This window comes from Notamacropus eugenii, chromosome 1, assembly GCF_028372415.1.
Source record: "Notamacropus eugenii isolate mMacEug1 chromosome 1, mMacEug1.pri_v2, whole genome shotgun sequence".
NCBI classification, from domain to species: Eukaryota; Metazoa; Chordata; class Mammalia; order Diprotodontia; family Macropodidae; genus Notamacropus; species Notamacropus eugenii.
Window position 1 is genome coordinate 697,793,911 of NC_092872.1, and position 27,867 is coordinate 697,821,777.

The 27,867-nt window shown below is 43.0% G+C and overlaps 1 protein-coding gene across 3 annotated transcripts; it reads right to left on the bottom strand.

The window, feature by feature from the left end:
- On the bottom strand, positions 1-27,867 carry SLC38A8 (solute carrier family 38 member 8). 3 transcript variants are annotated; one of them, XM_072636174.1, is made up of 10 exons: positions 27,334-27,867; positions 20,953-21,151; positions 18,866-19,025; positions 18,046-18,147; positions 14,428-14,485; positions 7,876-7,990; positions 6,659-6,806; positions 4,321-4,526; positions 2,900-2,951; positions 1-377 (listed from the first exon to the last, which is right to left on the bottom strand). In XM_072636174.1, exons 1-10 carry the CDS (start codon positions 27,520-27,522, stop codon positions 284-286), a joined length of 1,323 nt encoding a protein of 440 aa, XP_072492275.1. In that variant the 5' UTR covers positions 27,523-27,867; the 3' UTR covers positions 1-283. The 3 variants fall into 3 exon arrangements, with proteins under 3 accessions (XP_072492275.1, XP_072492276.1, XP_072492277.1); XM_072636175.1 differs by lacking the exons at positions 6,659-6,806; positions 7,876-7,990; positions 14,428-14,485 and adding an exon at positions 14,277-14,366 and having other exon boundaries at positions 27,334-27,863; XM_072636176.1 differs by lacking the exons at positions 2,900-2,951; positions 4,321-4,526 and having other exon boundaries at positions 27,334-27,863.

Genomic DNA, 27,867 nt, shown 5'->3' on the forward strand with positions numbered 1-27,867 from the left:
TCTAGAAACCATAGAAATCGATGTATTTATATATATATGTGAATATACCCACATGTGTGTTCATACACATACACACATACATACATACACACACACACACACACACATACACACATACTCTTAAGCAAAGCAAACACACGAGAAAGTACCCAAGGCCAGGGCAGTCTCAGCAAAGTGTCCATAACTTTTTGAATTGTCCAAGACGGATCTTTTTTGCTCAGCTTTTTCCCCGACTCCACATTCACATCCAGCTCAGGACTCAAATCTGATTCAGAACAGACCCTCAGAACAGATCCAAGATGGCTGAACTGGTGCTCTGTCCAAGGATAAAGACTCCGGTCAAGATGGAGACCACACCCCAGAAAACCAAGCAGGACCTGGGGAATGGGGTAGAAAAACGAAGAAAAAAATTATTAAGTTCTTTCCCAACATTTTCATAGAAATAAAGGGGGTTGGAAAAACTTATTTTAATGCATGGGGAATGAATGCAGACATCTCTCAAGTACTTGCAGTGATGAGAACATCAAGCCTATGAAAAATTAAATTGCAGGCAATAAGAACCCAGGCCTTTAGACTTATTTTTTTTCTTCCCAAAATCACCAAAGCAACTATCGAGGGTAAGGGAGGGGGGAAATTGGTTTGAAGCTCAGCTCCCTTTCTTTTGCTCTGCTCAGACTCCAGTAAGAGGGAGAACAGGAAGATGTGGAAACAGCCTGGATTTGGAGTCAGGATCTACATTTGAATTCTCTTCTTTTGCTACCTGTGGGTCCCTGGGCAAGTCACTTTCCTTGTCTGTGCCTCTTTTTTCTCAAAATGAAGTAGGTCTAGGTGATCCGTGACATGCAACATTCTTTCAGGGGAGAAAGGAGTAATAATAGCAGCAATAGGCAAAACCAGCCTGATTATCAGATTCAGGCTTCCTTAGAAAGGTGGGGTGGTGCAGTGGGAACAAAACTTACCCAGCAGTCAGAAGACCTGAGTTCAAATCCTACTTCTGATGCTTTAGGGAAAATCACTTAGCATCCCCTGGTCTCAGTTTCTTTGACAATACAATGAAGGAGATGACCTCTGAGATCCCTTCCAACCCTAAATCTATGGTGTTATCATATTTATGTGCTGGGTACACAAAATCTAACTTAAAAATATTAAGCATCATGAAAACCTGGCAGAAAAAAAACTCACAGCCTCAAAGAATGTCAACACTGGAAGAAAGCTCAAGGATCATCTAGCCCAAGAGGATTCTACATATGAGGAAGCTGGGAGCCAAAGAGGTTACCTGGTGGCTTAACTAAGGAAACATAAGTGGTAAATGGAGGTAGGCCCCAAACCCAGGTTCCTGGATTCCAAAGGAGGCGTTCTTTTCATTTTAAATTAAAGAGTCTTTGAAGAAAGAGGAGGAGGAAGAGGAAGGAGGAAGGTTTCTACCTTTTCCCTGTAGACAGTGATCTGTTAAAGGGGTTAAGGAGCTAAGCAGGGAGATTAATCCCACATGAACACCCAGCCCAATCCCAAAACAGACCACTAGGTATTTTCTACCATGTAGAAGAAAATCATGCTCAGATCACCTCTTTAAGAAGAAAAATTCAGGCCCAAACTACTGACAACAGGTTCTAAGAGCTGATCCATTGAATTTCAGAACTGGAGGGACCTCAGAGGCATCTAGTCCACCACCTACAAGAACAAGGGTGCCCTCAACAACATACCCAATGGGTGTGTATGTGTCTATTGTTAAGTTATTTCAGTCAAGTTTAACTCTTTGTGACTCCATTTGGAGTGTTCTTGGTAAAGATATTGGATAGGGTTGTCATTTCCTGCTTCAGTTCACTTTTACAGATAAAAAAACTGAGGTAAACAGGGTTAAGTGACTTACCCAGAGTCAAATGGCTAGTCAGCATCTGAAGTTGAATTTAACTTCACAGCATACCTTAGTGTAAAGGCCCCCATTGAGAAGGAAATCCACTATTTCCTAAAGAAGCCCTTTCTACCTTAGGGACAGCTCTAATGGTTAGGAGAGCCTTCCTTCCAACAATCCTAAACCTGGCTCTTTGCAAGCCCTTTTTTTTTTTTTTAGATTGGACATGCCAGCTTTCATGTGGTTCATGAAGGTGGGACCTTAGGGTCTCCTGAGATACAAGATTGAGGCCTGTGTCATCTCTCATGCACAATTCAATTGAAATCCTTATTGAATGTTTACTAGCTATGCTTGGAACTGTGGGAGATATGAAGATAGATGTAAAACAATTCCTTTCCTCCAGGGGCTATTAGGGGAGACACTGTTAGAGGCTGGTGGGTTGTATAACATGCTGGACTTGCAGTCAGGAAGACCTGAATTCAAATCCTGCCTCAGACACTTACTAACTGGGTAACCCTGAGCAAGTCATTTCATTCACTTCTCTCAGCCTCAGTTTCCTTGCCAGCAAAGGGAAGGGTTTGGACACCATAGCTTCTAAGGTCCCTTCCAGCTCTAAACCTATGAACCTCTACCATATGTATACAGATACATAGAATACAAAATAAGATATTGGGGGCAAAAGGAGAAACCCCAGCAAAATACTCTAGAAAAATCTGAAGGAGAAAGATTTGGTTGGGGATGGGGAGGAGGAAAGGGGAGGGGACTTATGGAAAACTTTATGGAGGAGATGACAGGTAAGCTAAGCTTTGAAAGAAGGGAAGGCTTGTTAACACGAGGAGAGAAAACACTCCAGGCATGGAACATGGCATGTGTGAACGCCCAATGCCCGGGGGGGTGGGGTAAGAACAAGATGAGGGAGTCATTTCCCTCAGTATCCTGATCTATATAAAGAGAGGGTTTAGATGATGGGATCTCTAAGCTCTAAGATTCAATCTATGATTAAAGTCGTGATGGTGTAGGAGCCCAAACGACCCACTGAAAACTCACCTAGTTCGTGAGCCCAGGTTCTCCATGTCTACTGCACAAATGAGACACAGCCCTGCCAGCAAAACAGGAAGATGGGGGGGGGGGGGGGAGCAGATGTCAGATCCTTAAATACTCCATGAGGCTTCTCAGAGTAGGCTTTGCCACCTCATTGCCTGATCTACCATCAACCACCCTCCACTGTGACCTTCCCCACCCTCTCCAGATCTCAACTTCCCTCCTCTTTCAAGTGAGGATATTGGACAGGGCCATCTCCAAGTTACCTTCTAGCTTTAGAATTCTATGATTCTGAGACCTTAATACTGAAGCTAATTAATCTTGTTTCGAGAGCCCAAATGAGTGTGTCTAAATTTAGGAATTACGGAAACACAAAATGCTTAGAGGAGTAAGGTTACTTTAAACATCTAGTTAAAATCCAAAAGCAATCTCCTGCTATGCTGCCCGCAGATGGTGAGTGCATAATAAAAGGCCAAATTTCATTCCCAGGCACTTCCGACTTCCTGATTTCCTCTCCCACTCTGACTTTCTTTGTCCCACAATCTTTCTAGCAATCTTCTGAGAAGCCATCTGACTGCTTTCTGTTACCCCCTGGGAAAAGCATTCTGTGCTTCTGCACAGAATAGAGGGTGCAGATAGGATATCCTTCGAGGCCACCAGCAAGTAGACAGGTATGGGTGGAATGGAGATATACAATAGGGAAATAATACTAAATCAGTATGGAAAAATAGTTTGGAACCCAGTTGTAAAGGGCTTTAAATGCCAAGTGCTTTCACCAAGTACCTATTAGATTCAAGGTTGTATACTAAGCCTCCTATTCCTTCTGGGGTTCATGGGCTAAAATGCTCATTGGCACTGTTCCAGTTCTGACACCCTATGGTAACTGCTATTTCTTTAGGATGTTTCTCCAATTTCAGGCTCTATCCAGTTTGCTAGCTAAGCCCAACACCTGTCATAGTATCTGTTTCTATGTTTAATGATGATATACAGTATCAGACTTCTGCAATTCGATGTCAACTTATATTTCATATTTACTAAAAGCTTTTGGCCTCTATTGATTTACCATCAGTATATATTAAGAAGCCAGTCGACTCCTTGTTCTTTGTGCTGATAGATTGTGGTGGAAATCAGCCATGACCCTAGAAGCCTTTATTATAATCTTATTTCATCATTTGTGAAAATGGAGGGTTTCTTAGGAAATCTTCCAGTTTCTTCACTAGAGCTTTAAATTTAAGCTGAAAGTCTTAGCATGACTTGGAGAAGTAGTTGGCAGGAATTAGACATTGTTTGGCTTTGAGGAGGACTCCCCAACCTGATGGGACCCTCAAAATCAGCACAGGGTGTCCTCCCCTCCTTCCCCAGAGACCTGAGTCTTCAGAAGCAAAGTAAGAGTACAGACAAAGCTTTTGGAAAGAGAAGATGCCCACCTGGGAAGATGAAGATGAAAAAGGCGCTGATGCCCCCAATGACCATAATGACCTCCCCAATGTCAGGGACAAACAGAGCCAACAGAAGCGAGGTGGCTACCCACAGGCTTGTCAGCAGCATTCGCACCCAGGTTCCTGAAGGGTCTGCACACTTTCCACAGCCCCAGACACTGGAGCAGCTCAGCCAGAAGTCCTGGATCACTGACCTGGGAGATGTCAGTTAACAAACATTTATGAAGTGCCTTCTATGTGCCAGGTATTGCACTGAGTGATGGAGATACAAAGAAAGGCAAAAGACAGCTGCTGCCCTTGAGGATCTCACAATCTAATAATTGAATCTAATGAAGTATACCAGTGCTTGGCTGGAGCCAACCTTTGGCACTGGTGTCACTGATGGCCTGTTGGCTTATCCCTTCTTCATGAGACAGGGAATGTTTCTTTTCACACAGGCTCCTAAGGGACTTCGATGTCATTCCTTTTCTCCCAGGTGCCCCTAGCCTTTGCTAGTTCCCTTCCTTTTTTGGATTTAAGCACTGTGGTATTGGGAATAAGGCACTGGACTTGGTGTCATAAAGACCTGGGCTCAAATCCTACCTCTGACCTTTGTTAGCTTTGTGACCTGTAAAATGAGAAAGCTGGACTCGAGGGATGCACCCCCAAAATCTCCCTGGCTCTACATCAATGATCCTATATTTTATTTTGTGTTTACTCTGTCTCTACATAGACTTCATATACATATCGAGAGCAGGAATTGTTTGATTTTTTTTTGCCTTTGCCTGGCAAAAAATCGTCACAATAAATTCTTGATTGATTTTAACATCTCCGAGTTGAAGAAAATTCAAATATTTATAAGGAAGTTGCACTGGACACCAGCTTGCCATGCTAGGTGCTTCATGGGGGACAGAAAAATAGGAACACTAGTTCATGATCTTAAAGATGGGAATTCCTAATAGCCTACAATGATTTGACTACTTTAAACTTCCAAAGCACTGGCCCCACAGATACCCCAGGATGTACATTGACAAGAATTATCAACCCCATTTTACAGATGGGAAAGCCAAGGTCAAGGGAAGGCTCCCCTATTATTCTTTTCTCTCATGTCCACATTTAAGCCAATCTCAATTGTCTCCTCGTCTATGGCTTGTAGTTTTCCAACCTTTCAGCCTTTACTGATCCTGTACTTAATGCTTGGAATGCCCTCCTTCCCCCTTCTTTGTCCCTTGAATTCCTACCCATCCTTTAAAGCCCAGCTCCAATGCTACGTTTTCCAAGAAGCCTTTTCTAATCCCCCAGTCGGCACCACCTCTCCCACCTCTCCCCCTCAGACGCCGTGGTTGTTTTTGTTTTTGTTTTGAACAAGACAGATCCATGCCTAAGGCACTGGTGAATAAACATTCGAATTGAGTCATAGCTTCTTAATGCACCTACATATTATTATATATTAGAGTTGCGTGTTGGTGGCATAGTATCAGGGGTCTCTTCCAGCCCCAAATCTTAGAGGTCGTCTCATCTAACCTTGCACTTTACCTATGAGGAAACTTATATGGCTCAGAAAGCTAAGTGATATTCCCAAGATCACACAGAGACATGATTTGAACCCAGATCTTGTTACTCCCAATTATCAGCACCATTACAGCTACCATTTATATAGCACCTACTATGTGCCAGTCACTATGTTAGTGTTTTATAAATATTGACTCTTGCAACAACCCTGGGAGGGAGATGCTATTACTATCCCCATTTTACAGATGAAGAAATTGAGGCAGGCAGAGGTTAAGTGACTTGCACGTGGTCACACAGCTAGTAAATGTCTGATGTTGGATTTGAACTCAAGTCTTCCTGACTCCAGGTCCAGTGCTCTATTCATTTGCATTGCCACCAGATGCCTCCACACACACACATTCACACACTTTACACTAAGTTCCATGAGGGTAGGAACTACTTTGGATCTTAACTTTAGGTCTCCCCTAGCACCTAGCATAACACTCTATAACCACTGTGTGCTTTATAAATAAGAGTTAAAAGAATGGACAGTAAGTGGCTTGGCTAAGGTAGAATGATTGAAATAAGACAGAACCAGGATTCAATTGCCTTTCCACTGTATATATTAGGATTCTAACATACAATTCACCATTAAGCTCTGTGATACAGATAGTACACATAGTAAGTACACATAGTAGGTCTTCAATGAATATTTTTTGGCCATAGTGATCCTGAATGGCTGAAATCCTTTAAACTGATCATCCCAAGTAGCTGGATCCCATGGGATAGAGATGGCTCCTTCTCATCCCTCAATCCCACCAACGCCCTAATCCAAGTAACTGACAGACTCTGTTACCTGCCCAGGAGGAGAGCAATCGGGTAGACGGTCACAATTGAGACACCAAAGAGGAAGCGAGCAACAATGACCACGGTGTCATTGCCTGGGTAGGACATCAGCACATCAGCAGAAACATTATCTCCAAAAGTCAGAAAGCCGTAGAGCCCTGCAAAGTTTCAGGGGATTTCAAATCAGGAAGGATTAGAGAAATCTTCCCTCACTTTGGCTTAGAATTCACAGATAGGACCTGGCTGCCCCATAGGCTCAGATAAATCCTTTAACATCTTAGAAGATATTTTGCTAAGTCACAAGGTCTAATGGGAGCTCAGAAGCATCTCTATGAAATCCAAGTGTCTGAGCCTTAGAACAGATATGTTCACAGTTGCTAACTTAGTAAGGAGATAGTGAGTGGGTTAAGGGGAGGGAAGGCAGAGAGTCAGGGGGCCTGCTATGACCTGAAAGTGGGGAGAGAAAGTAGATATATGTACATGTGCCAAGGCAGACCCACATGGAAGGCCTCTCAGAGATTATAACTTAAGGAGAAGGGAGCCTGAGTCACTGCATCCAGAGGATAGCTGGCAGGCTCAGTAGAATAGTTCAGTCACTGTAGAGGAGCAGGCAGTTGGCAGAGATTCTAAGGAGTAGCTTGAGGGTCTTGAACAGACAAGCACTGACTTTGGGCTCCGACATCTTCAGCAGCAGGATTACAGCTTCGCTACATTAGCAAATTGTACACCTGTATTTGCCCCCACTCTGTAGCCCTCAATTTCTCCATCTATGAAGCTAAGGGGTTGAACTGGATATCTAAGAGGTCCCTTTCAACTCTCACTCTTAGGATCCTAAGAGTCAGATTTCCTGGAGAGTTGGAACGATGTCATATTTTTCTTGTAACATTATGAACAGAATGCTCTATGCCAAGCCTCCCAGTGACCCACTGTGCAGAGTGAGAACAATATCAAGCAGTTTTAAAGACTGCCACAGACAAGTTGCCAGTTTTTACTCCTTGATCATGTCACAGGTCTGGACCAAAAAGTCAACTCTAGACTCCAAAAGTCCTCTGCAAAGATGGAGCCAATGCTTACTCTGAGTTTTTCCTTTCTACTTTATTATACCCATTTTGTAGTAGTCACTCTGCAGCACTGACAAACTGCAGGTAGTGGCCTCAGAGCCCCCTCCCAGGTATCAAAGTTTGATGGAGAAAGGGGTTGCTTCTCCAATTTCAGGTGGGCTTTTACCTGTCAGGGAATAAATGAGACAGCAGGCTAGCATGGCGGCCACTGATACCATGGTCCAATGGGAGAGATTTTGGTTGTACATGCTCTGGTAGATAGATACGCTGGCTTCATGGCACTGAAAAACAGAGGATGTCATTGAGCATCCCCACACCCACCTACGGAGTTCTCTTTCTAAGTATGAGAACAGGCCATAGTGTTCACACCTTGGAAATCATTGGGACTCTGATCCAAGCACAGAATATAAGCCTAGAACTATCTACAATAAGCACAGCGTCAAGCCTCTACCCTGAGTAAGGAAAGCAAGAACAGGGCATTCTTGGCTTCCTCCAAAGACTTTGGTAGCCTTGCTTTCCCTGGGGATGCCAGATGGCCTGCCTGTGAACTGCCCCCTGCTCAGCCTTGGTCAGATGAAAATTATTCCATCAGCTGGCCAGTCCACAAGCATTTATTAAGCATTGATGAGCCTGGGTCTCTCCCTCCCAGCCTTAGGGCCTCTCAATTCCTTCTCCTTCTTCCCCCAGCAGTCACAGACCCAGAGTCAGAAGGAACCTTTGACATCATTGAATATAAACCCCTCATCTTATAGTGAAAAATCAAGTCAGAAATAAATAAGTGCTTGTCTCCTCCCTTCCTCCCTCCTTCTCTCCTTCCCTTCTTTCCTTTCACCCTCCATCTTTCCTTTTCTTCCTTCTTTCTCCCTTGCATTCTTTTCTTTCCTCTCTCCCTCTTTTCCTTCCTTTCTTGTTTCCTGCCTCTCCTTCCCTTTTCTTCTTTCCTTCCTCTTTTCTCTTTCTTTTTCTTCCTCCCTCTCTTCCTCCCTCTCTCCTTTCCTTTCTTTTTCTTTCCTTCCTTTCTTCCTTCCTCTATTTCCCTCCTTCCCTTTTTTCTTTCCTTTTTCCTCTTCCCTTTTCTTTCCTCCCTCTCTCTTTCTCTCTCCTTTCCTTTCTCTTTTCTTTTCTTTCTCTTCTCTCTCCCTCACTTTCTTCTTTCCTTTTCTTTCCTTCCTTCTTCCCTCTCTCCTTTCCTTCCTTCTCTCTCCCTCCCTTCTTTCCTTCCTATTTTCTCTCCTTTTTTTATTCCATACTCTCTTTCATTCTCTTTTCTTCCTTCCTCCCCTTCCTTTCTTTTCTTCTCTTTCCTGATTTTTCCTTCTTCATTCCCTCCCTTTTTTCTCCCCTCCCTCCCTTTTCTTCTTTCCTTTTACTAAGACGAATAGAGTGATTTGCTTGGGTAACAGGGAATAAGTCGCAGAGCTGGATTTCCAACGTACATCCTCTGATCCCCTCCCCCCCAGCAGCCTTGCCGCTTTACCATGCTACCCCTGAAGTCCCTATCCCCCCACTCCATCTTCCTCTCTAACAATCCTGACAGCTGTATGGCTTCTGTCATCACTGAATTCACATATTCCCTGTTCTTTCCTTTCCTGTCCTCACACTCTTTCCCAAGATTTCAGATCATGTTAAGGGTATCTATCCTTTTCTTCCTGCATGAGAGCATGGAGGACTCAAGTCATTCCTGGGTAGGGGTGGAGGTGGGGAGACTGGAGTCCATTCCCAGCACCTCTCTCCCCACATCCAACATGCCTGGCAACAGCAGCCCTGGCCACTGTTGCTAGGAGAGACAGGAGATGGAGTCCAGCAAAAGGGGAACCAGGGCACCCCCTTGTGGCTCTCTGGGCAAACACCTTGGGCTGTCCAATCTCCCCATACCCTGAGGAGGGCTGTGAGTGAGCATCTCAGGGCTTGGGGGGTTCTTGTTAAACCAAATACAGAAAGCAGTTGAGAACAAAAACATCCTCTAGATTTTTGGAAGAAATGTAAGGGATAAAAACAGAGGAGAGGAAAAATCTGGTAGTTGACTTTCAACAAACTACAGATGGTACACAATAAGGAAGCAATAGTGAGGAGGAAAGGAAAGGGGGCTGCTTGTGAGGTAAAACTTTGGCCCTCCAAGAACATCAGTGAGAGAGAAATAACAGAAATAAAGAGATCCTTCCAGTTACAGGGGAAAATGGGAAATGACCCCCAAACGCCTCCCTCCCCACACCTAACTCCCAACCCCAAAGACTGGCTCTTTTAGGGGGAGGGTTAGAATCAGGATTAAGTGACTTGTTCAGGGTCACACAGCTGTCTGTGGCCAGATTTGAACTCAGGGCCTCCTGACTCTAGGATCAGTGCTCTATTCGTTGCACAACCCAACTGCCCCAAGACTTGTTCTTAATGTGTCAGAGGGAAAATTTTCAATTGGGAGCTTTTTGTCATTTTTGTGAGATAACCTGTTAAAACAAGAAAGGAGAGGATGGAGAACAAATGGAACTTCCCTAAAGGAGGAAAATGAAAGGAATGCCAATCACCTTCTAGGAAAGGCAAACAAAGGAGAAGACATAAAACTGAAAAGTCTCCCAGAGTTTGCTGCATACCTGAGGTAAGATATGGATGATAAAGGGCCTGTCCTGGTCAAAGCCCCTCATTCTCCAGAGTAGATAACGGAGGGCCTGCTCAACTAAGTTGTCTAAAGTCACACAGAATCTGAGCTCTGCCATTTACACATCCAGGTCTCTCTGTCTTTCTCTCTCTCTGTCTTTCTCTATCTCTGTGTCTCCATCTCTCTCTGTCTCTTTTAATCTCTCTCACAGACACATACACACACACACACACACTATTATCATAAATTCAAAATTGGAAAAGAACTCATAGGCCATTTAGCTCAATCTTTTCATTTTACAGATGAGAAGACTGAGTCCAAGGAAGGTTAAGTAATTATCCTAAGGTCATATAGTAGTATCAGAAGTGGGATTTGAACACAAGTCTTCTAACTTTAGAGCTTATTTCTTCCACTGCACCACTCTTAACTGCAAATCTAGCATTCTACTATAATCACGTTGGCTCTTGTAAATGGTATCAAGTAGAGATGAAAAGAGCAAAAACAGTTGCTTCTAGTACTAGGTCAGCAATGAAATTGAGAAATCACTGAGTCAAGTCAAGTCACCAGGCATTTATTAAATACTTACTACATGCCAGGTACTGAGATAATTAATAAGGATACCAAAAATGGCAAACTGCCCTTTGGGCCCAGCCCTAAAGAAGTTTACTTCCTAGTAGAGGAGAAGATATGTGAACAACTAGGTACGTACAAGATATAGAGGAAGTAGATGGAAGGGAATCTGAGTAGGAAAGGCTTTAGCAGCTGAGGAGGATGAGGGACAGCTTCCCAGAGGAGGTGGGATTTGAGTTGGGTCCTGAAGGAAGCTGGGAGAACCGAGAGATGAAGGTAAGTGAGGCAGAGTTCTAGGCAAGAAGGGACAGCATTGGGAAGGCATGGAGTGGCAGATGTTATATTCAAGGAACTGCAAGTAGGTCAATAGTGCTGAAATATAAAATATGTAGAGGATAACAAGCTATAAGCAGCAAGGTAGGAAGGAGCCAGACCATGAAACACTTTCGGTGCCAAATTGAGGAGTGTATATTTGATCCTGCAGGTAACTGAGTGGTGGCACTGTTAGACTAATGGTACAGAAAAATCACCTTACAGCTGAATGGATGATAGATTGGAGTGAGGAGAGACTGAAGGCAGGAAGACCAGGTAGAAGGCTGTTGCAGTAGTCCAGGCAAGAGAAGATAAGGCCTTGAATCAGGATTGTGGCTATGGGAATGGAAAGGAAGGGATACCTCTCCCAAAGATGTTGTGAAGGCAGATGTGGAGATAGACCAAATACGTATGGCAAATACGAGGAAAGAGTTGAAAATGACGCTGAGGATGTGAGCTTGGGTGACTGGGAAGATGGTGGTGCCTTGAATGGTAAGAGGGAAGATGGGAAGTAGGGAGGATTAGGAGATAGGGTGGGGAAGATAATGAGTTCTGTTTTGGACATGTTGTATTTGAGATGCTATAGGACATCAAATTCGAGATGTTCAAAAAGAATTGGTAATGTGGGACTGGAATTTTTTTAAACCCACTAAGGCTGCATATAGGCATATGTGTGTGTGTGTGTGTGTGTGTGTGTGTGTGTGTGTGTAAATGCAACTATGTATATATACAAGTGTGTATGTGTGTGAATATATATACATAGAGAGATAGAGACAGAAAGGAGGGAGAGAGAGGAGGAGAAGGGGGAAATGATCTATTTAAAGATAATTGAATCTATGGGATCTGATGAGATCACTTAGAGAGATAGCACAGATAAAATAGAGAAGAGGGCCTAGGACAAAGCCTTGGGGATGCCCCTGTTTTGTGGGTATGACATGGACAAAGAACTAGCCAAGGAGACTGAGAAGTAAGATGGATAGGAGAGCTAGGAAGGGGCAGAGCTCTGAAAGCAGAGAGAAGAGAACATATTTAGAAGAGGGTGATCCACCATGTCAAAGGCCATAGAAACATCAAGAAGGATAAGGATGGGGAAAAGCCATTAGACTTGCCAATTAAGAAATCACTGGTAATTTTGGAGAGGGCAGTTTCAGTTGAATGAGGAGGTCCAGAATCCAGATTGCAGAGGATTTAGAAGACAGAAAATAGAGGAAGAGGAGACACCTAGTGTTGATGGTTTTCTCAAGCAGTTTAGCTGTGAAGGGGAAGGGAAATAAAGGATAATAGGTGAGGGTGGCTGGATCAAATTAGTTTTAAGGATACAGATGACAGGGGTCTTGCCTTATTCTTTGTAAGCATCAGGGAAAAAAATAACAGATGGGGGTAAATTGAAGATAACAGAGAGCGGAATAATAATGGAGGCAGTCTGTTGGAGAAGTCCAGAGGGAATAGGATCAAGGATACCTATAGAGGATATGACTTGGGCAAGAAAAAGAGCTATCTCTTATCCAAGACCAGAGCAAGGAAGGAACTAGTGAGGAAAGATGTCTGAATAATTTGAGATGAGGAGGGGATCAAGGGGAGCTCTCAGTGAATGGCCTGAATTTTTCCAGTGCCATAGAGGCAAGGTCCTTGACTGAGGAGGGTGCAATAAGAGACTGGAAGAGGAATGAAAAGATTTGGAACAATCGCTCTGAAAAGTGGGATGGTCAATCAGTTAACAAGAAAGAGAATTCTTGCTTTGCTGTAATGAGGGTCCAGTTAAGATTAAATAATAAATCTGTAGTTGACCTAGTCAATACAGTTTTATAAGTTTTCCCCAGGTTTTTTTGCAGCATATGGATAGGAGCAAAGAAAAAAAGTGATGGGAATAATTCAGTTTGGGTCTTGGCAAACGACTGGACAAGAAGGCACGAGATTCAAGAGCAGAGGGTAGGGTGGAGATGGGCTGGTTCACCATGCAGATATTTACCATGCAGATTACCAGATATGGAAGGGAGAAGCATACAGCCAGGAGCAGTGGTGAAATCCTGGTAATAATATAGGGATTAGGGGCCCAGTGCAACATGAAGAGCAGAGTTAGGGATCCCCCTGTACGTCAGTGGGATCTGAGAGCTCATTCAAAGAGTTGATCCCTCCATTGGCACATGTGGTCCCTAGCTATCCCATCTCATGCAATTCTTGTCCATGTCTTTCTATGAATCTTCAAAGATCATGTACCAATATCCTAAAGGTCTTCCTCTTAGGTCTTTATGCTCTGTGGGGACTCATCCAGTACTGTCAGACTGTCTCTTTCTGCTCTGCTCACACATTTCCTGGAAGCTATCTTTTATGTCAGTCAAGTCCACATCTGGTATTTCATCATGGTTTAAACATGACCCTGGGTTCTCAAAAGCATATTGCCAGCAGCTGGATTATGCAATCTACCTGCAGGCATATTGTAGGCTCTTGATAAATCTCTCTCCATTTAGTCCATCCTCCACACAGCTGACAAAGTAATTTTCTTAAAGTTTAGACTTGACCATATCAGCCCTACCCCTACTCACTAAGCTTCCTTTTATCTTCAGTCTCAAACAGAAAGTCTTCTTTGGGGCATTTAAAGTTCTTCATAACCCAATTCCATCCTACATTTCCAGTCCTATTATATTGTCTCCTCTATGATGCAGGCACACTCCTCCTTGTGTATGTTCATACTCTAGCAAGGCTGTCTATGCCTGGAATGTCCTCCCTCCTCACCACCATTTGGAATCTCAGATTTCCTTATCACTCTGATGAAATACCACCTTCTATAATCTCTTTGAAGATTTTGCAAGATCCTACTCCCTTACTGCCTCAACCTCCCTCTTTCCCCATGTTCCCACACATCAGAGTTATTCTGTAACTGCTTTATATGTTTTAAATATACATAATTAGTCTCCCCTGAATGAACTGAAGATTCTTGAGGGTAGGAGTCATTTATTTTTGTCATTATAGCACCAAGATCTAGCACCCGTGCCGTGTGGGACCCAGAAGAGGTACTTCATAAATGCTTATTCATTGACTGGAAGGCCCTATCAAGCTGGAAAGTTTAAAGTTCAATTTTAAACAAAAGATCTTGCCTTTTATCCACTGCCCAGCCTACTTGAGTCTGAAAAGGTTCATTAGCAAAAGACTGGCCACTGTGTGACAAATTCTTTAGCCATGGCAACCTAGGAAACAAAAGGGGGAAATTTTTAAGGCTTTTTTTTTCTGTACCCAAATTAAAATTACCTGAAATCCGAAACAGATGGTGGGGAATACATTAAATACAGCAAACCAGGAGGAAGATCTGTAAATAGATGAAACCAGGTGTTTAATAAAAAGGAAAACTGAAAGCCCAGCTAACATCAGAAGTACAGAAAGTACAAATGGATAGGATGAAACATTCTGCTTTTAATTGCACATGATCAAAATCAGGCTTTGGAAAAGATAAAAACGTATGCCAAGTGCCTCTGGCTGTTCTCAGCTCCAAGGCCATGCATGGGATATATCTTGCCAGTTCCTCTCTGGAATGGAGGGAAGGGGAGAGGAGGCATTTGTGCCCTCACCCTCATCATCTTTGGCAGCCTGTTTCCCTTGAGCAAAGGTACTGAACAGGGCAAGAGGCTGAAGTATGTATACAGGAGAAATTTGGGGGGATCTTCTTAGTGACCCTAGCATTTCAGGGGCATTTAGCTGCTTCCAGGAGCAATTAATACCTTAGTGGTCCAGAGCTTCCCATATACTTCTGCTGGCAATCAACCTTCAAGCACCACTGCTTCCTGTCTTACTGACATTTCAGGTATACCTACTGTATTCCTGACCATCTGGTGCCTCCAAGAGAGCCGGATGGACTCCAGTGGTTTCTGAAATGGTCCTCTGTGTGACTCCCAAGAAACGAATGAATTGTACCTTCCCCAGATCTACAAACCCTGAATCCCATTCCATTCTCCCTTCCTGGATCTTCATCCAGGTCACATGGTTCTCATAGGGCTCTCTCCATCCTATTTCAGTTAGTGAAACCAGCTCCCATGGGTTCAACTATCATCACCTCTCTCCCAGCCTCCAATCCTGGCATCTCTGTCTGCCTGTTGGACATTTTGAGTTGAATGCCTTGTAAATATCTTACTCAACATTTACAAAACTGAACTCCTCATCACCCCTGCCCAGGCTTCCCCTCTTCCTAACTTCCCTATTACTGAGAAGCACCTCTATCCTCTCATACCCAACCTTGACACCTGGGTTTCATCTGAGGTTTCATCCTCAGCTCCTCACACTCTTTGACCCTCCCTCTAATCCAATCAATTACTAAGTTCCATTGTTTCTACCTTCATAATGTACACACTTCACTCCTCTGACACTGTGACCACCTTGGTGCAGGCCCTCATCACTTCAAGCCTGAAGTATTGAGATGACCTGCTGGGGTGGGGTGAAGGGGTTCTCTGCCTCAAGTATCCCCCAACTCTAGTCTATCTTCCACTCAGCTATCAGATTGATCTTTCCATAACACAAATTGGGGCAGCAAGATGGTACAGTGCATAGAACACTGGTCCTGGAGTCAGGAGGACCTGAGTTCAAATCCAGCTTCAGACAAGACCCTGGGCAAGTCACTTTACCCTGTTTGCCTCAGTTTCCTCATCTGTAAAATGAGCTGGAACAAGAAATGGTGCATCATGCCTATATTTTGGCCAAGAAAACTCCAACTGGGATCACAAAGAGTTAGACACAAATGAAATGAATGAACAACAAAAAATGAAAGTTTGATCATGTCACTTCCAGTGACTCCCCATTGCCATTAGAATCAAATATACAATCTTCCATTTGATTTTTAAAGCCCTTCCTAAGCAAGCCCCCTCCTACCCTCCCAGTTCCTTCCCTCCTTACATCCCTCATCTATTCTTCTATTGAGTGACACTGGCCTCCTCGATGCTCCTCACACTAGACCTAACTCCAAGTATTCTCATTGGCTATCCCCAATGACTGGAGCTTTTTCCGTCATCTCTAGCTCCTAGTTTCATTTAAGTCAACTAAAGTACCAGGAAGAAGCCTTTTCCAATCCTCCTTAATCTCAGCGCTTCTCCCCTGCCCCCAGTTGATAATTTCCATTTTTTTCTGCATCTATCTTGTTTGTATACAGTAGTTTGCAGGTCGTCCATTAGATTTGTAAGCTTCTTGAGAGAAAGGAGTGTTTTTACCTTTATTTACATCCCTGGTGCTTAGCTCAGTACCTACCACACAGCAGGCACTTAATAAATGCTTGTTGACTGATTTCCTTCAAAGGACCCATATGATGCCTCCCAATCCAGGGATATTAATTCTGTATTTTGCTAACTATCCTACAGTACCCATGGACTTCTCCCTACCTTTACTAACATCCCTAAAGGGGAATCTTTCACTTGTTACCCCCAATCCCTTTAATTAGCCTAATCCCGAGTGGCCTTGGCACTGACTGCTTTAGAATCTAATGCTTCCCTTGGACATGTGGGCTCCCATTCATTATCATCCATTCCAGGCACAGAGACAGAGTGGGCCATGATGGAAAGGTCCCCAGCCTGGGGATCATATGATCTAGATCTGAGTATCAGCTCATCACTTACTAGCCATGAAAAGTCACAGCATTTCACAGCTGATAGGGACAACCTAGTCTGACTCTTTCATTTTACAGAAGGGGAAACTGAGGCCCAGACTGGGTGAGTGACTTGTCCAGAGGCAATAAGAGGTAGTAGAATTGGTTAAGTGAAATCTAACCAGGCCCTTCCACTGCACCATTCTAACCTTGGATAAATCATTTAAATCACTCTGATCTTCAGTTCCTTCAACCACAAAATGGAAAGAGTATGCCCTGTCTTTCTTCATAGGGTTGCAAAGATCCAATGAGACAATTGTAAATGTGAGGAATTTCCATTGTCATAGTACAGAGAGAAGGAAGCATTTAGCAATGAAGTGGCAGGGGAAAAGCCCTGGACCTAGAATCAGAGGACAGCCTGGGTTCTAATCCCAGCACTAACTTTGGGCAGCTAGGTGAAGCAGTAGATAGATCATAGAGCCTGGAATTCGGAAGACTTGTGTCCAAATCCAGCCTCAGACACTTAGTGGGTGTGACCCTGGGCAAATCACTTCATTCTGTTGGCCTCAGTTTCTTCATCTGTAAAATGAACTAGAGAAGGAAATGGCAAACCCCTCCAGCATCTTTGCCAAGAGAACCCCAAATGGGGTCATGGAGAGTCAGACACAACTGAAAAGTGACTGAATAATAAGAACTTTGGACAAGTCCGTTCATCTCAGTTTCTTATAAATGAGGGGTCACTTAGGCCACCTAGTGATCTCCAAGACACCTTCCAGCTGTATCGACATTGATGATCATTGATACTAAGTACTTAACCTCTCTAGCCTCAGTTTCCTCATCTGTAAAATAAGTGGGTTAAACCTGAAGGCCTCTAAGACCCCTTCCAGTTATAATCTATGCTCCTTTGGCCTGCAATTTATGAGAAACCCCTCATAGATCTGGAATGGCATTCCTAGACCAATTCATGAAGTAAGAGGTCGCTGCTGTACTTCCCTTTATCCCCGACGGAACATAAACTCTTTGAGGGCAGATGTTTATTTTTGTCTTTGAAACCCCAATAGCCAGCAAAGCTGAATACCCAATACCCATATGATCAGCTCTGGACCCATAAGGTATTGATTGCTGCCAGGAGCTTGGGAAATAGCAAGTAAATGCCTCTGGAATGCTAGAGTCACCAAGAAGATCCCTCCAAGTTTCTCCAATATACAGCTCATAGTAGGTGCTTGAAAAAATGCTTCCTGAGTTACTGTTCTTCTCCATTGCCTCCCCTGGGGACCAGGAGCAGCTAGCTCCCTGACACCCACCTCGGTGACCAATGGGTTTCAGGAATGAGGCCGTCAGGCTGCAGATAATACTTCACCACGATGACCAGGCTCAGATAGCAAGCAGCCAGTGTACCTAGGATGCTAACACACACACACACAGTGTTTAGTTGGATTTTCCCATTGAGCTGAGTCTAGGTTCACATGGTGGGTAATGAAGTTAGAATGAATGAATGAGGAACAAGAAATCCAGCCAAGTAGGCCCCATACCTGACCGCCTTGGCTAGCTTCCTGGATGCTGTGTTAGTAGCTACATGTTTATCTGGGACTCAGAGACAGAGTCAGTGATTTACACGTGACTCTCAGGCCAACCTTGCCCTCTCCTCTTATGGGACAAAAACTACTTGGGAACCAAATCTGAGAAGGGAGGCTGGCAAGACACCCATCTCCTGTTTTCCAAAACTCAGTTGCTATACTTTTCCCCTACCCTTTAGCACTAAAAGTCTTATTTTTTCTTTTCACTTGGGAGAAATCGTTTATGATAGGAATTAGATTCCTATAGCCTGTGTGCATGGACAACTTGCTTAAAATTCTCAGTTTCTCCAATCAAACTAATTTAATTATTGTTGATCTTGTTGATTGGAGAGACTTTCCCCGCTGGGAGTTTCCCATACCCCTGAAATCATAAGTCTGAACCCCTGCAAAAAAGGAGTATATGTGTGTTCATTAGAGAAATACAATCCCTGACACCCCTATCCCTTCCCTAATCTCAGGTCAAGAAAAATTCAAACAAAATTAATGGGAAAAATCCCAAACACATCTTCCCTTTTCCCAGGGGAACTGCCCCTAAATGTGGATGCACCTTGTATATTTCTGGAAACTGATTTCTCGAGGCGTAGACAGAGGAAAAATGATGAGGATGCAGAGGATGGACAGGGTGAAGTGCTGCTCTGTGTACCAGGGCCGAGGGACCGCTGAGACACTCCCACTGAGGGTCGCATTTGGCAAGAGGAAATCACACACTAGAGAGAAGAGAAAGAAAAATCGGATCACAGAGCTGACAGGGACCTAAGAGGCCATCAAACTCAGTTCCTTCATTTTGCAGATGGGGAAACTGAAGCCCAAAGAGGTCTCCTTGCCTGTATTAAGTGGCAGAGTTGGGGTTCCAACTCAGGTCCTCTAAACACAAACCAATAATACAGGGGCCACTAAAGATCCCCAGGACATCAAGGGATGCTGGTTTGGGGGGAGCCTCTACTCATCTCCCGTTAATGGTCAGATCAAGGGTCTTCAGCAGAGATTCCCAGGAAGACAATGAAAGAACTCCCAAAGCTCCTTCCAGGTGGCTTTAATCTATAGACAGCGGCTAGTTATCAAAGCTGTTATCTTCAGGCATACATCGTGTCCAGTGACCATCAAACCATGATGGACATATGTTATTATCATCACTTTGAATCCCTATCAAGTCCACAGTTTCTGGGGGGCATTTTCCTGCCTGAGGAAAAACTGGGCACTGTGATAGAAAGATGGAGTCAGATCTGGGTTCAAATCCTGGATTTGCCAATTACTAGGTAAGTTATTTTACCTTTGTGTCAGTTTCCTCATCTGTAAAATGGGGATAAGAGTACTTGTACTACCAATCTCATAGGGTTGTTGTTGGAGAAAGTACTTTGTAAACCTTGAAGTGCTACAGAAAGGGAGTTATTATTGTGTTTATTATATCATCATCATCATCATCATATACTCAGACCTCCCTATTAATTCCTTACACTTGAGGAGGTCTATCCTCAGGGTTTTTTTCGTAAAAACATACATAAATATCCACCAAGAAATATACATACAAACCAAAATACTTAAAGAACAATGCAAATTCTCCTTCCTTTCCTTAGGAAGATGGGAGACTCTGGATACCAGATGTTGCGGTGGTGGCTGTTCAGAACCATTTTCCTTTGTTACAAGGGAAGACTCACTGGGCTGGGAATACATATACATCCAGAAGTGACTAATGTGAAAATAAAAGGTGTCAATTGCTAGTATTTACATCATGCTTTAAGGCTTGCAAAGTGATCTACAAATATGCCCTGTGGCTTTAATAGCCTATAGCTGCAATAAGATTTTTGGGACAACCTATCTCATCTCATTTGATCTTTATAACCATCCTAGGAGGTGGTAATGGCTGTTGCTATTCAATCGTGTGTGACTCTTCCTGACCCCATTTGAGGTTTTCTTGGCAGATAGGAGTGGTTTGTCATTTCCTTCTCCAGCTCACTTTGCAGATGAAGAAACTGAGGCAGCCAGAGGTTAAGGTAAGCCCAGTCACATAACTAGTAAGTGTCTTCTCAGGCCTTCCTGACTCCAGGTCCAATGCTCTATCCACTGTACCACCTAGCTGCATGAATAAAATTGTAATTTAAAAAAAGATAACACAAACTGTGTTCCTTAGGGCAGAGTAAGAATTAGAGTCAAAACTCCCTTGAGTTTTTTCCAAACCACCAACTGGGATAATATAACTTTTCTCCAGGGCATTGAAGGAAAAGGGATGCCCCAGCTGCTGGCATGACACTATTCTGCCCAGTTAGTCAACAGACATGGCCTGAGAAACTTGAAGTTTTCAGGAGATTCAGGACAGGACAGAATTAAATTTTACTCTAATTTAATTTAATTTACTGGTTAACAACAATAACTACAAAGGCAGGTGAAGAAGGGGTCGTCATGAAATAAAGTCAATAAGTATTCTAACTCTTCAGCTCTTTAGCTCTCTGACCCTACTCAAGCCCCCTTCCCCCTCTGAGCCTTAGGTAACACCCCACCCACCCACCTAGCTCACAAGGAAAGTGCTTTTGTAAACCTAAAGTGACCATCAAAAAGGATTGTCAAAGTAGGAGAGGTGTGGATCTCACCATGGAAGGTGATAAATTCTTCAGATACCTCTAAAGGGATGGTGCTTACATTTTTCCATTTGGTCTCCCACAACCTTCAGAAAGGCCACAGAAATCATGAACATATCAATGATGAAGCAGATTTCGCAGAGTTTCCCAATGGCTGGTCCACAGAGTACTCTGACCACACCCTGGTAGGTGGACTGGCCACTGATGGAGGCAGCGTAGCCCAGGATGACCAAGCCACTGATGAGGAAGACCAAAGACACCTGTCAAAAGAAGACCCTTCCATGAAGTTGGGCTGTGACTGCCAGCTTCCCTCTTCAAGGACACAGACAGGGGAAGATGGAAGAGGCCTATCCAAGGATACAAGTTGGGAAAAAGTAGGGATTATGCCCTTTGATCACTAGGTACAATTCAGTACAAACTCATGCTCCATAGGCTATGCCAACCAAGTCTTTTCTATCATCACCATTATCCCTAAGCAGAATTGCAGAATTTAGAACTGTATGGAGGTTCTTAAACCAGGGTCCAAGGACCATCATCTTATCCCTATGATAGACTGCAGAATTTAGAATTGGATAAAATCTGAGACCTTCTAAATCAAAGGTTCTTAACCTGGGGTCCAAGGACCATCATCTTATCCCTATAGGACTGCAGAATTTAAAATCACAAAGAATCTGAAATCTTCTAGATCAAGGATCCTTAACCCAAGGTCCAAGGATTCCTGTGGATAGATTTTACAGAGTCCATGAATTTGAATCAGGCAAAAAAAAAAAAAAAGTGCACCCTTATTTTCACTAACCTTTGAGTTCCTTAGCAATCCTATGGATTTTATTGAATGTATTTAAAAGCATTAATCTGAGAAGGGGACCATAGGCTTCACAAGACTACCAGTCACACAATCGGCAAGCATTTATTAAATACCTACTATGTGCCAGGCACTACGCTAAAACCTGCCAAAAGTTCTGACAACAAAAAGGTTAAGAACTCTTCTTCTATCTACCTCAAACACCAGAGGCAGAGGCACGAGAATTGGCATTTAAACTCAAGTCTCTTGACTCCAAAAGCAGTGTTCTTTCTGTTTGACCATATGTAAAGGCAGCTTAGTGTAGCAGGAAGAATATTTGGATCTGAATATTAGCTCTAATATTTACTTACAGGTTGTATAGCCATGAGCAAATCATTGAACCTTTCCGAGATTCACTTTCCCCGTATATAAAATAGGGATAATCATACTTGTGCTCCCTAATCTACAGGGTTGTTGCAAGGAGATGCTTTGTTGATCTTCAGACTCACTCATTGGGGAATGGTAACAAGCGGCAGCGCATGACTATAATGGGATGTTATGGCACCATCAGGAATTATGTATATGAAGAGTTCAGGGGTTTCTTGGGAAAGCTGTGTGAACTGATACAGAGGGAAGGAAACACAATTAGAAGCATAGTTTAGTGACTAGATCTCTGGATGTGAAGTCAGGAAGGCCTGAGTTCTAATCTTGCCTCAGATACTTAAGAGCTGTGTGACCGTTTAATCTCTCTGGGCTGCAGTTTCCTCACTTGTTAAATTAGGGAGTTGGACTGGATAAACTCTAAAGTTCCTTCCAGTTCTAAAGCTATCATCCTATGATCATTTATAAAGTGACCACAATAGCACAAAGTGATATCAAAAGACTTCTGAAGTTTAATCAATGCAGTGACTAACTGTCACTTCAGAGAACTCTACAGTGAAGTGTGCCTCTTCCTATCTGTTGGCAAAGGGTTGGTGTTATTTAGTCATTTCAGTTGTGTCTGACTCTTCATGACCACATTTGGGGTTTTCTTAGAAAAGATACTGGTTTGCCATTTCCTTCTCCAGTTCATTTTACAGATGAGGAAATGGAGGCAAACAAGGTTAAGTGACTTGCCCAAGATCACACAGCTCATGTCTGAGGCCAGATTTGAATTCACAAAGAAGTCTTCCTAACTCCATGACTAGCACTTGATCCACTGCAGCACCACCTAGCTACCCTGGTACACACACACATACATATACATACACAAGTGCGTATGTATATATATGTTCATATGATTAAATATGTGCTCAGTGAAAAATACATTCTCATACCCAGCCATCATGCTGATTTATTTTGACTAGATATTTGTTTCAAAGGACAGAAGTCCCAGTGACATTTAAAAAACAGATTAAAACATTTTAGAAGAACTTTAGGGGACTATACAAATGTGAGTTATTATTTCTCTCTTTATTTCCAGAGTCTTAAGTACTCTGATTAAGAGAGAGCTAGATTGATAAAACTCAGTTCAGCCACATGGCCTTTCTTGAATCACATCCCAGAATTCATTCACTCCTCAGAAATAGCATCTGTTCCCACTCAGCCATATGTCATAGAAAGAACACTGAATCTAGGATCAGAGGTCCTGGATTTGAGCCCTGGCCATTGCAACATTGGGCAAGCTGGTTTCCATCTCTAGATCTCAGTTTTTCCCTCTGTAAAATGAATGGGTTAGTCGAAATGACCTCAAAATTCCTTTTAATTTAGACAATTATAGGAATGAAAGTAGGCAAAGGTAACCTCAAGGGTATTTGTTCTATAGTAATAAGAAAGGTTTTAAAATAGGAAGAAGAAGAGGGCAATGGCTGGGAGTGGGGGTGGGGGTGGGGTTTACTTTCAAGGTGCCCATCATCAATGAAGGTACCCAAGGAAAAGAGCAGAAGAGTGATAATCTAGATGGTGCTTCCTCCTCCTTTCCAGTGGTATGATTGTCTTGTCTCCAGACCTGACTGTAAAGTCCCTGGGAGTATTTCCCCTCTGGTGTTTGCTTTCTTCATCTATAGAGTGAGGTGTCTGAGCTAAAAGGAACAGGAATTCTTAACTTTTTTTGTCATCAACCCTTTTGGCAGGACTTAGCACAGTGCCTGGCACACAGTAGGTATTTAATAACCCACAACCCTAACATGGGACCTTACACACATGATAGGTACTCTAATTTTTTTTTAAGGGTCTACCTTTAAGATCGTCTGGTCCAGAGGATCTGAGCTGGTTTTTTTTGTGTGTGTGTGTGTGTGTCCTGGACCCCACTGGCAACCTGATAAAGCCTTCAGACCCCTTCTCTGAATCATGTTTTTAAATAACTGAAGGAAATGCTCGATTTTAGTTAGAAGTTAGTAAAAACAAAGATGTAATTTCTTCTCACTTAAGTTTGTGGACCCCCTAAAATCTGCCCATGAACCGAGGTGATCCACACCCAACACCTTCATTTTACAGATGAAGAAACTAAAGTAAATGATTTTTTTCCAAGACCATTCAGAACAGGTAACTTAGCTAAGATTCTGACCCAGGGCCTCCAGCTCCAATGCAAAGGAGAATGGGGGGCAAGGAGGAAGGTTTTCTACTATACTACAGAGTCCCTGCTTTTTTGAGGGGACTCCCTTCAGTTTAGGGTGATGATAGATTTGAAATTAAAAGACCCATATATAAATCCTGACAGAATGACTGTGGGAAAGTCATGTCCTTTCTCTGAATCTCAGTTCTCTTGCTCAATTCAAGAACCAATTTTTATAAAGAAGGTTGGAATCAATCATTTCTCCATGGCTTGCTTCTATGATCCCAGATCACATTATTATGACTTGTCTTTATACTCAGTCATCCTCTCAGTAGCCTGAGTCAACCAAGACTTTCATTTCCAGTCTTCTCTGACATCATCAACCCACCCAATGGTGAAGAGAAATGTTTTTTACCCAACAGCCCTGTGCATGGCAGGGGAGGGAAGAAAAAAGCCTCATTGACAAATAAAAAGTCACTGCAGAAACAAGTTAATAAACTTTATATTCTCAATCAAATAGCAACAAAGGAATTTTCTATTTTCCTCAGGGAGAAAAAAATAAATCCATTAGTTCTCTAATAATGCTTATTCATTACCATTTAAATAGCCCTGAACTCAGAGGAATATTTATATTTCTTACACAAATAAATGTGAAATTCTGTCTTCAAGGAGCTTGAAACCTAATTGAAGAGATAAGATGAATACATGGGAAAGGTCAAATCATTACAAGACAATATTGTTTTTCCCTGCAGAAAGGAAAGTTCTAAGACTCATGATAGAAAATGCTATCCACATCCAGAGAGATAATTATGGAATCTGAATACAGATCAAAGAATATTATTCTCTCTCTTTTTTGTGTCTTCTTTCTTGTGGTTTCACCCACTGGTTCTAATTCTTCTTTACAAGATAACTAATGTGAAAATACGTTTAATGTGATTGTACATCTATAGCCTATACAGATTGCATGCCACCTTGGGGAGGGGGAAACGGAAGGAGGAGGAGAAATTTAGAACTCAAAATCTTATAGAAGTGAATATTGAAAACTAGCTAAATAAATGTAATTAAATAATAAAGTTTAAAAAATTAATTTTTTTTAAAAAAAGAAAGTTCTAGAATTTGGGAGCTGAAATCCTCAGTGACCAGCTATTCCAGGTCATATTAGAAAAGAATCTCCACTATAATCTGTCCTACAAGTAGTCTTCTAGCCTCCGTGAACACCTGAAAGGACAGAAGCCCACCTGCTCTCAAGATGATTCATTCCATTTTTGGACAGTTCTGCTTGTTAGAAAATGTTTTCTGTCATCAAACCTAAATTTTCTTCTATATGGCTTCTACCCCCGATTCTGCCCTCTCCAGCCAAAAATACAGTCCTTATGGCAATTTCATTATAGTCTTATGCCTGACGGTTCCCATCTCTAGCCTGGCTTGATGAGCAGTCAGCCTAAAGCACCTACTACGTGCAAAACTGTGGAGAATATAAAGATGAGAAAGAACACGGTCCCATCCTCAAGAAGCAAAAAGATACAAAAAGTAAACAAAAGTAGGGAAATTTACCAAATCTTGAAGATGACATCAACAGAGCAGTTTTATAAACTGTTCATTTCAGTAACAGCACACACCAAAGCCTTGTGGCCGCTAGGATTGTGCTTCTTTCCAAACGTGTATGTTTGTGTGTTTGTCCCTCATTGCCGAAGAAGACTATACCATCACAGAAATGATGACATGACTTGCACTTGACTTTGTTTTGAGTAAGAGAGGGCTGTGCAGGTCACCAGCCTCACTTCTCCTCCAGAGTCATCTGAATCCAGTGACCAGATCAGGATGACTGAAGATTACCCAAGATGAGTCAATTAGGGTTAAGTGACTTGCCCAAGCTAGTGAGTGTCCAGCGTCTGAGGTGAGATTTGAACTCAGGTCCTCCTGAGTTCACCATTGCTCTATCCACTGCACCACCTAGCTGCCCCTAACACGTGAGGTACCTACTAAAGGTTCCTATTTTAAAAATAAGGGGAAAACTAGGTATGGGGGTCCATCCCCATAGTCCCTGTTACTGGGGAGGTGGAAGTTGGTGGAACACTTGAGTTTGGGAGTTTTCAGCTGCAGTACGGGTAAAAGTAGATCAGGAATCAGCACAAAGTCTGCCATCGATATGGTAAACCCTGGGAAATGGAGGACCAGCAAGCTGATTAAGGAAGAGTGAATCAGGATGGACTAGAAAAAGAGATAAGTACTGGGATCAGGAGTAACCAGTGCATCTACAGCCTGGACAAGATAGGGAGATTCAATCTCAAATAATGCATGTGTGTGGACATATACAGGGTCACATGGCAAGTAGGTACGGGAGGTAGGATTTGATCTCAAAGTCCTCCTGAGTACAAGGAGAAAGAGGAGAAAAAGGAGAGAGAGGGGCAGGAAAAGAGAGGGAGAAAGACAGATAGATATACACAAAAAGAAACAGAGAGAGACAGAGGGAGAGAGAGGGAAGGGGGGAGAGGGGGGGAGGGAGGGAGGGAGGGAGAGAGAGAGAGAGAGAGAAAGAAACACGGAGAGAGACAGAAAGAGACAATCTTGAAGGAGTCTTGATCACTTATGCCTTTTGTATGGTTTATTTTTTTAAAAAATCTTGTCTTAAAATATGATTTTCAGTTTGTTAACAGAGGAAGGGCAGCATGGTGTAGTAGGCTGAGAGGGCCAGCCTTGGATTCAAGACCGGAGGTCATCGTTACAGACTCAGAATTGGAAATGCCCTTAGAGGGTCTGACTTATTTTAATAGATGAGACAGCTGAGGGTCAGAGAGGAATTCTGACTCGCCAGACCCCGTGCTCCTTTCTACTCTGCTACGCTCATGAACTAGTCACTTAGCTTCTCAATACCCCCGGCAAGTCTCTAAGACTGAGTAACTGCCAATCTGTATCACTGAAAGGTTTATACTCCACTGATATCAGAGGGAAAAAGAAAGGAAAATATTGAATGTAACAACACTGATTTTATACACATTTGTTCAGCTTTGCTTGAAATTATTTGTTCTGCAAAATCCCTTCTTCTTCCTTCCCCCCCAAAGAAAGAGATTTTTCCACTTCTTTCCTAAAAAATCATAGAAACCAAACCGAGGTCCCTGACGACTTACCAGCTCCATGATTAAGGCAGGGGTGATGCCACCTGCTTGACTGAAAGCCCAAGAAAAGTTTAGGAGTCCAGCTCCCAGAGCTGATTTCAGCAGAATGAAAACAGCTCCAATGGAGGATAAGCTTGGTGTCCTGGCATCCAACGAAGGCTTGTTCAACAGACCAATGTTTTCTCTGTTCACTTCTTCCATATTTAAAAAAAGGAAGGGAAAAAACAGTCCAGTTTTCAAAACTTTCCCTCTTCTTGCTTCAGTAGGTCTTCTCCAAGAGCCAATTCAGATCCGCTCTGTCTCCAGGAGAACAAAGTTTCTCTGTCCAGCTTCAGCTGGAGCTAATTAATACACCTTGACTTCCCTCAATCACTTAGACACTTGAGAAGAGCTTGACAGAGTACACCGGAGGCAGACTCTACCCCTCCCCTCAGTCCAGCACCCTTCTTCTGCCCCAAACCTCTGCCGATTTCCTCATCACCCAATTTCCACCCCCTCAGCTCTACCCTGACCTCTCCTACCTCATCCTACAAATTTTCTCCTCTC

Coding starts and splice junctions, on each gene's coding strand:
- SLC38A8 (XM_072636174.1), bottom strand. CDS start 27,522: ATGGAAGAAGTGAACAGAGAAAACATTGGTCTGTTGAACAAGCCTTCG. Junction 7,991..14,427: donor CCATCTGTTTCGGATTTCAG/GTAATTTTAATT, acceptor TCTGTTTTTCAG/TGCCATGAAGCCAGCGTATC. Junction 4,527..6,658: donor ATTGCTCTCCTCCTGGGCAG/GTAACAGAGTCT, acceptor GACATCTCCCAG/GTCAGTGATCCAGGACTTCT.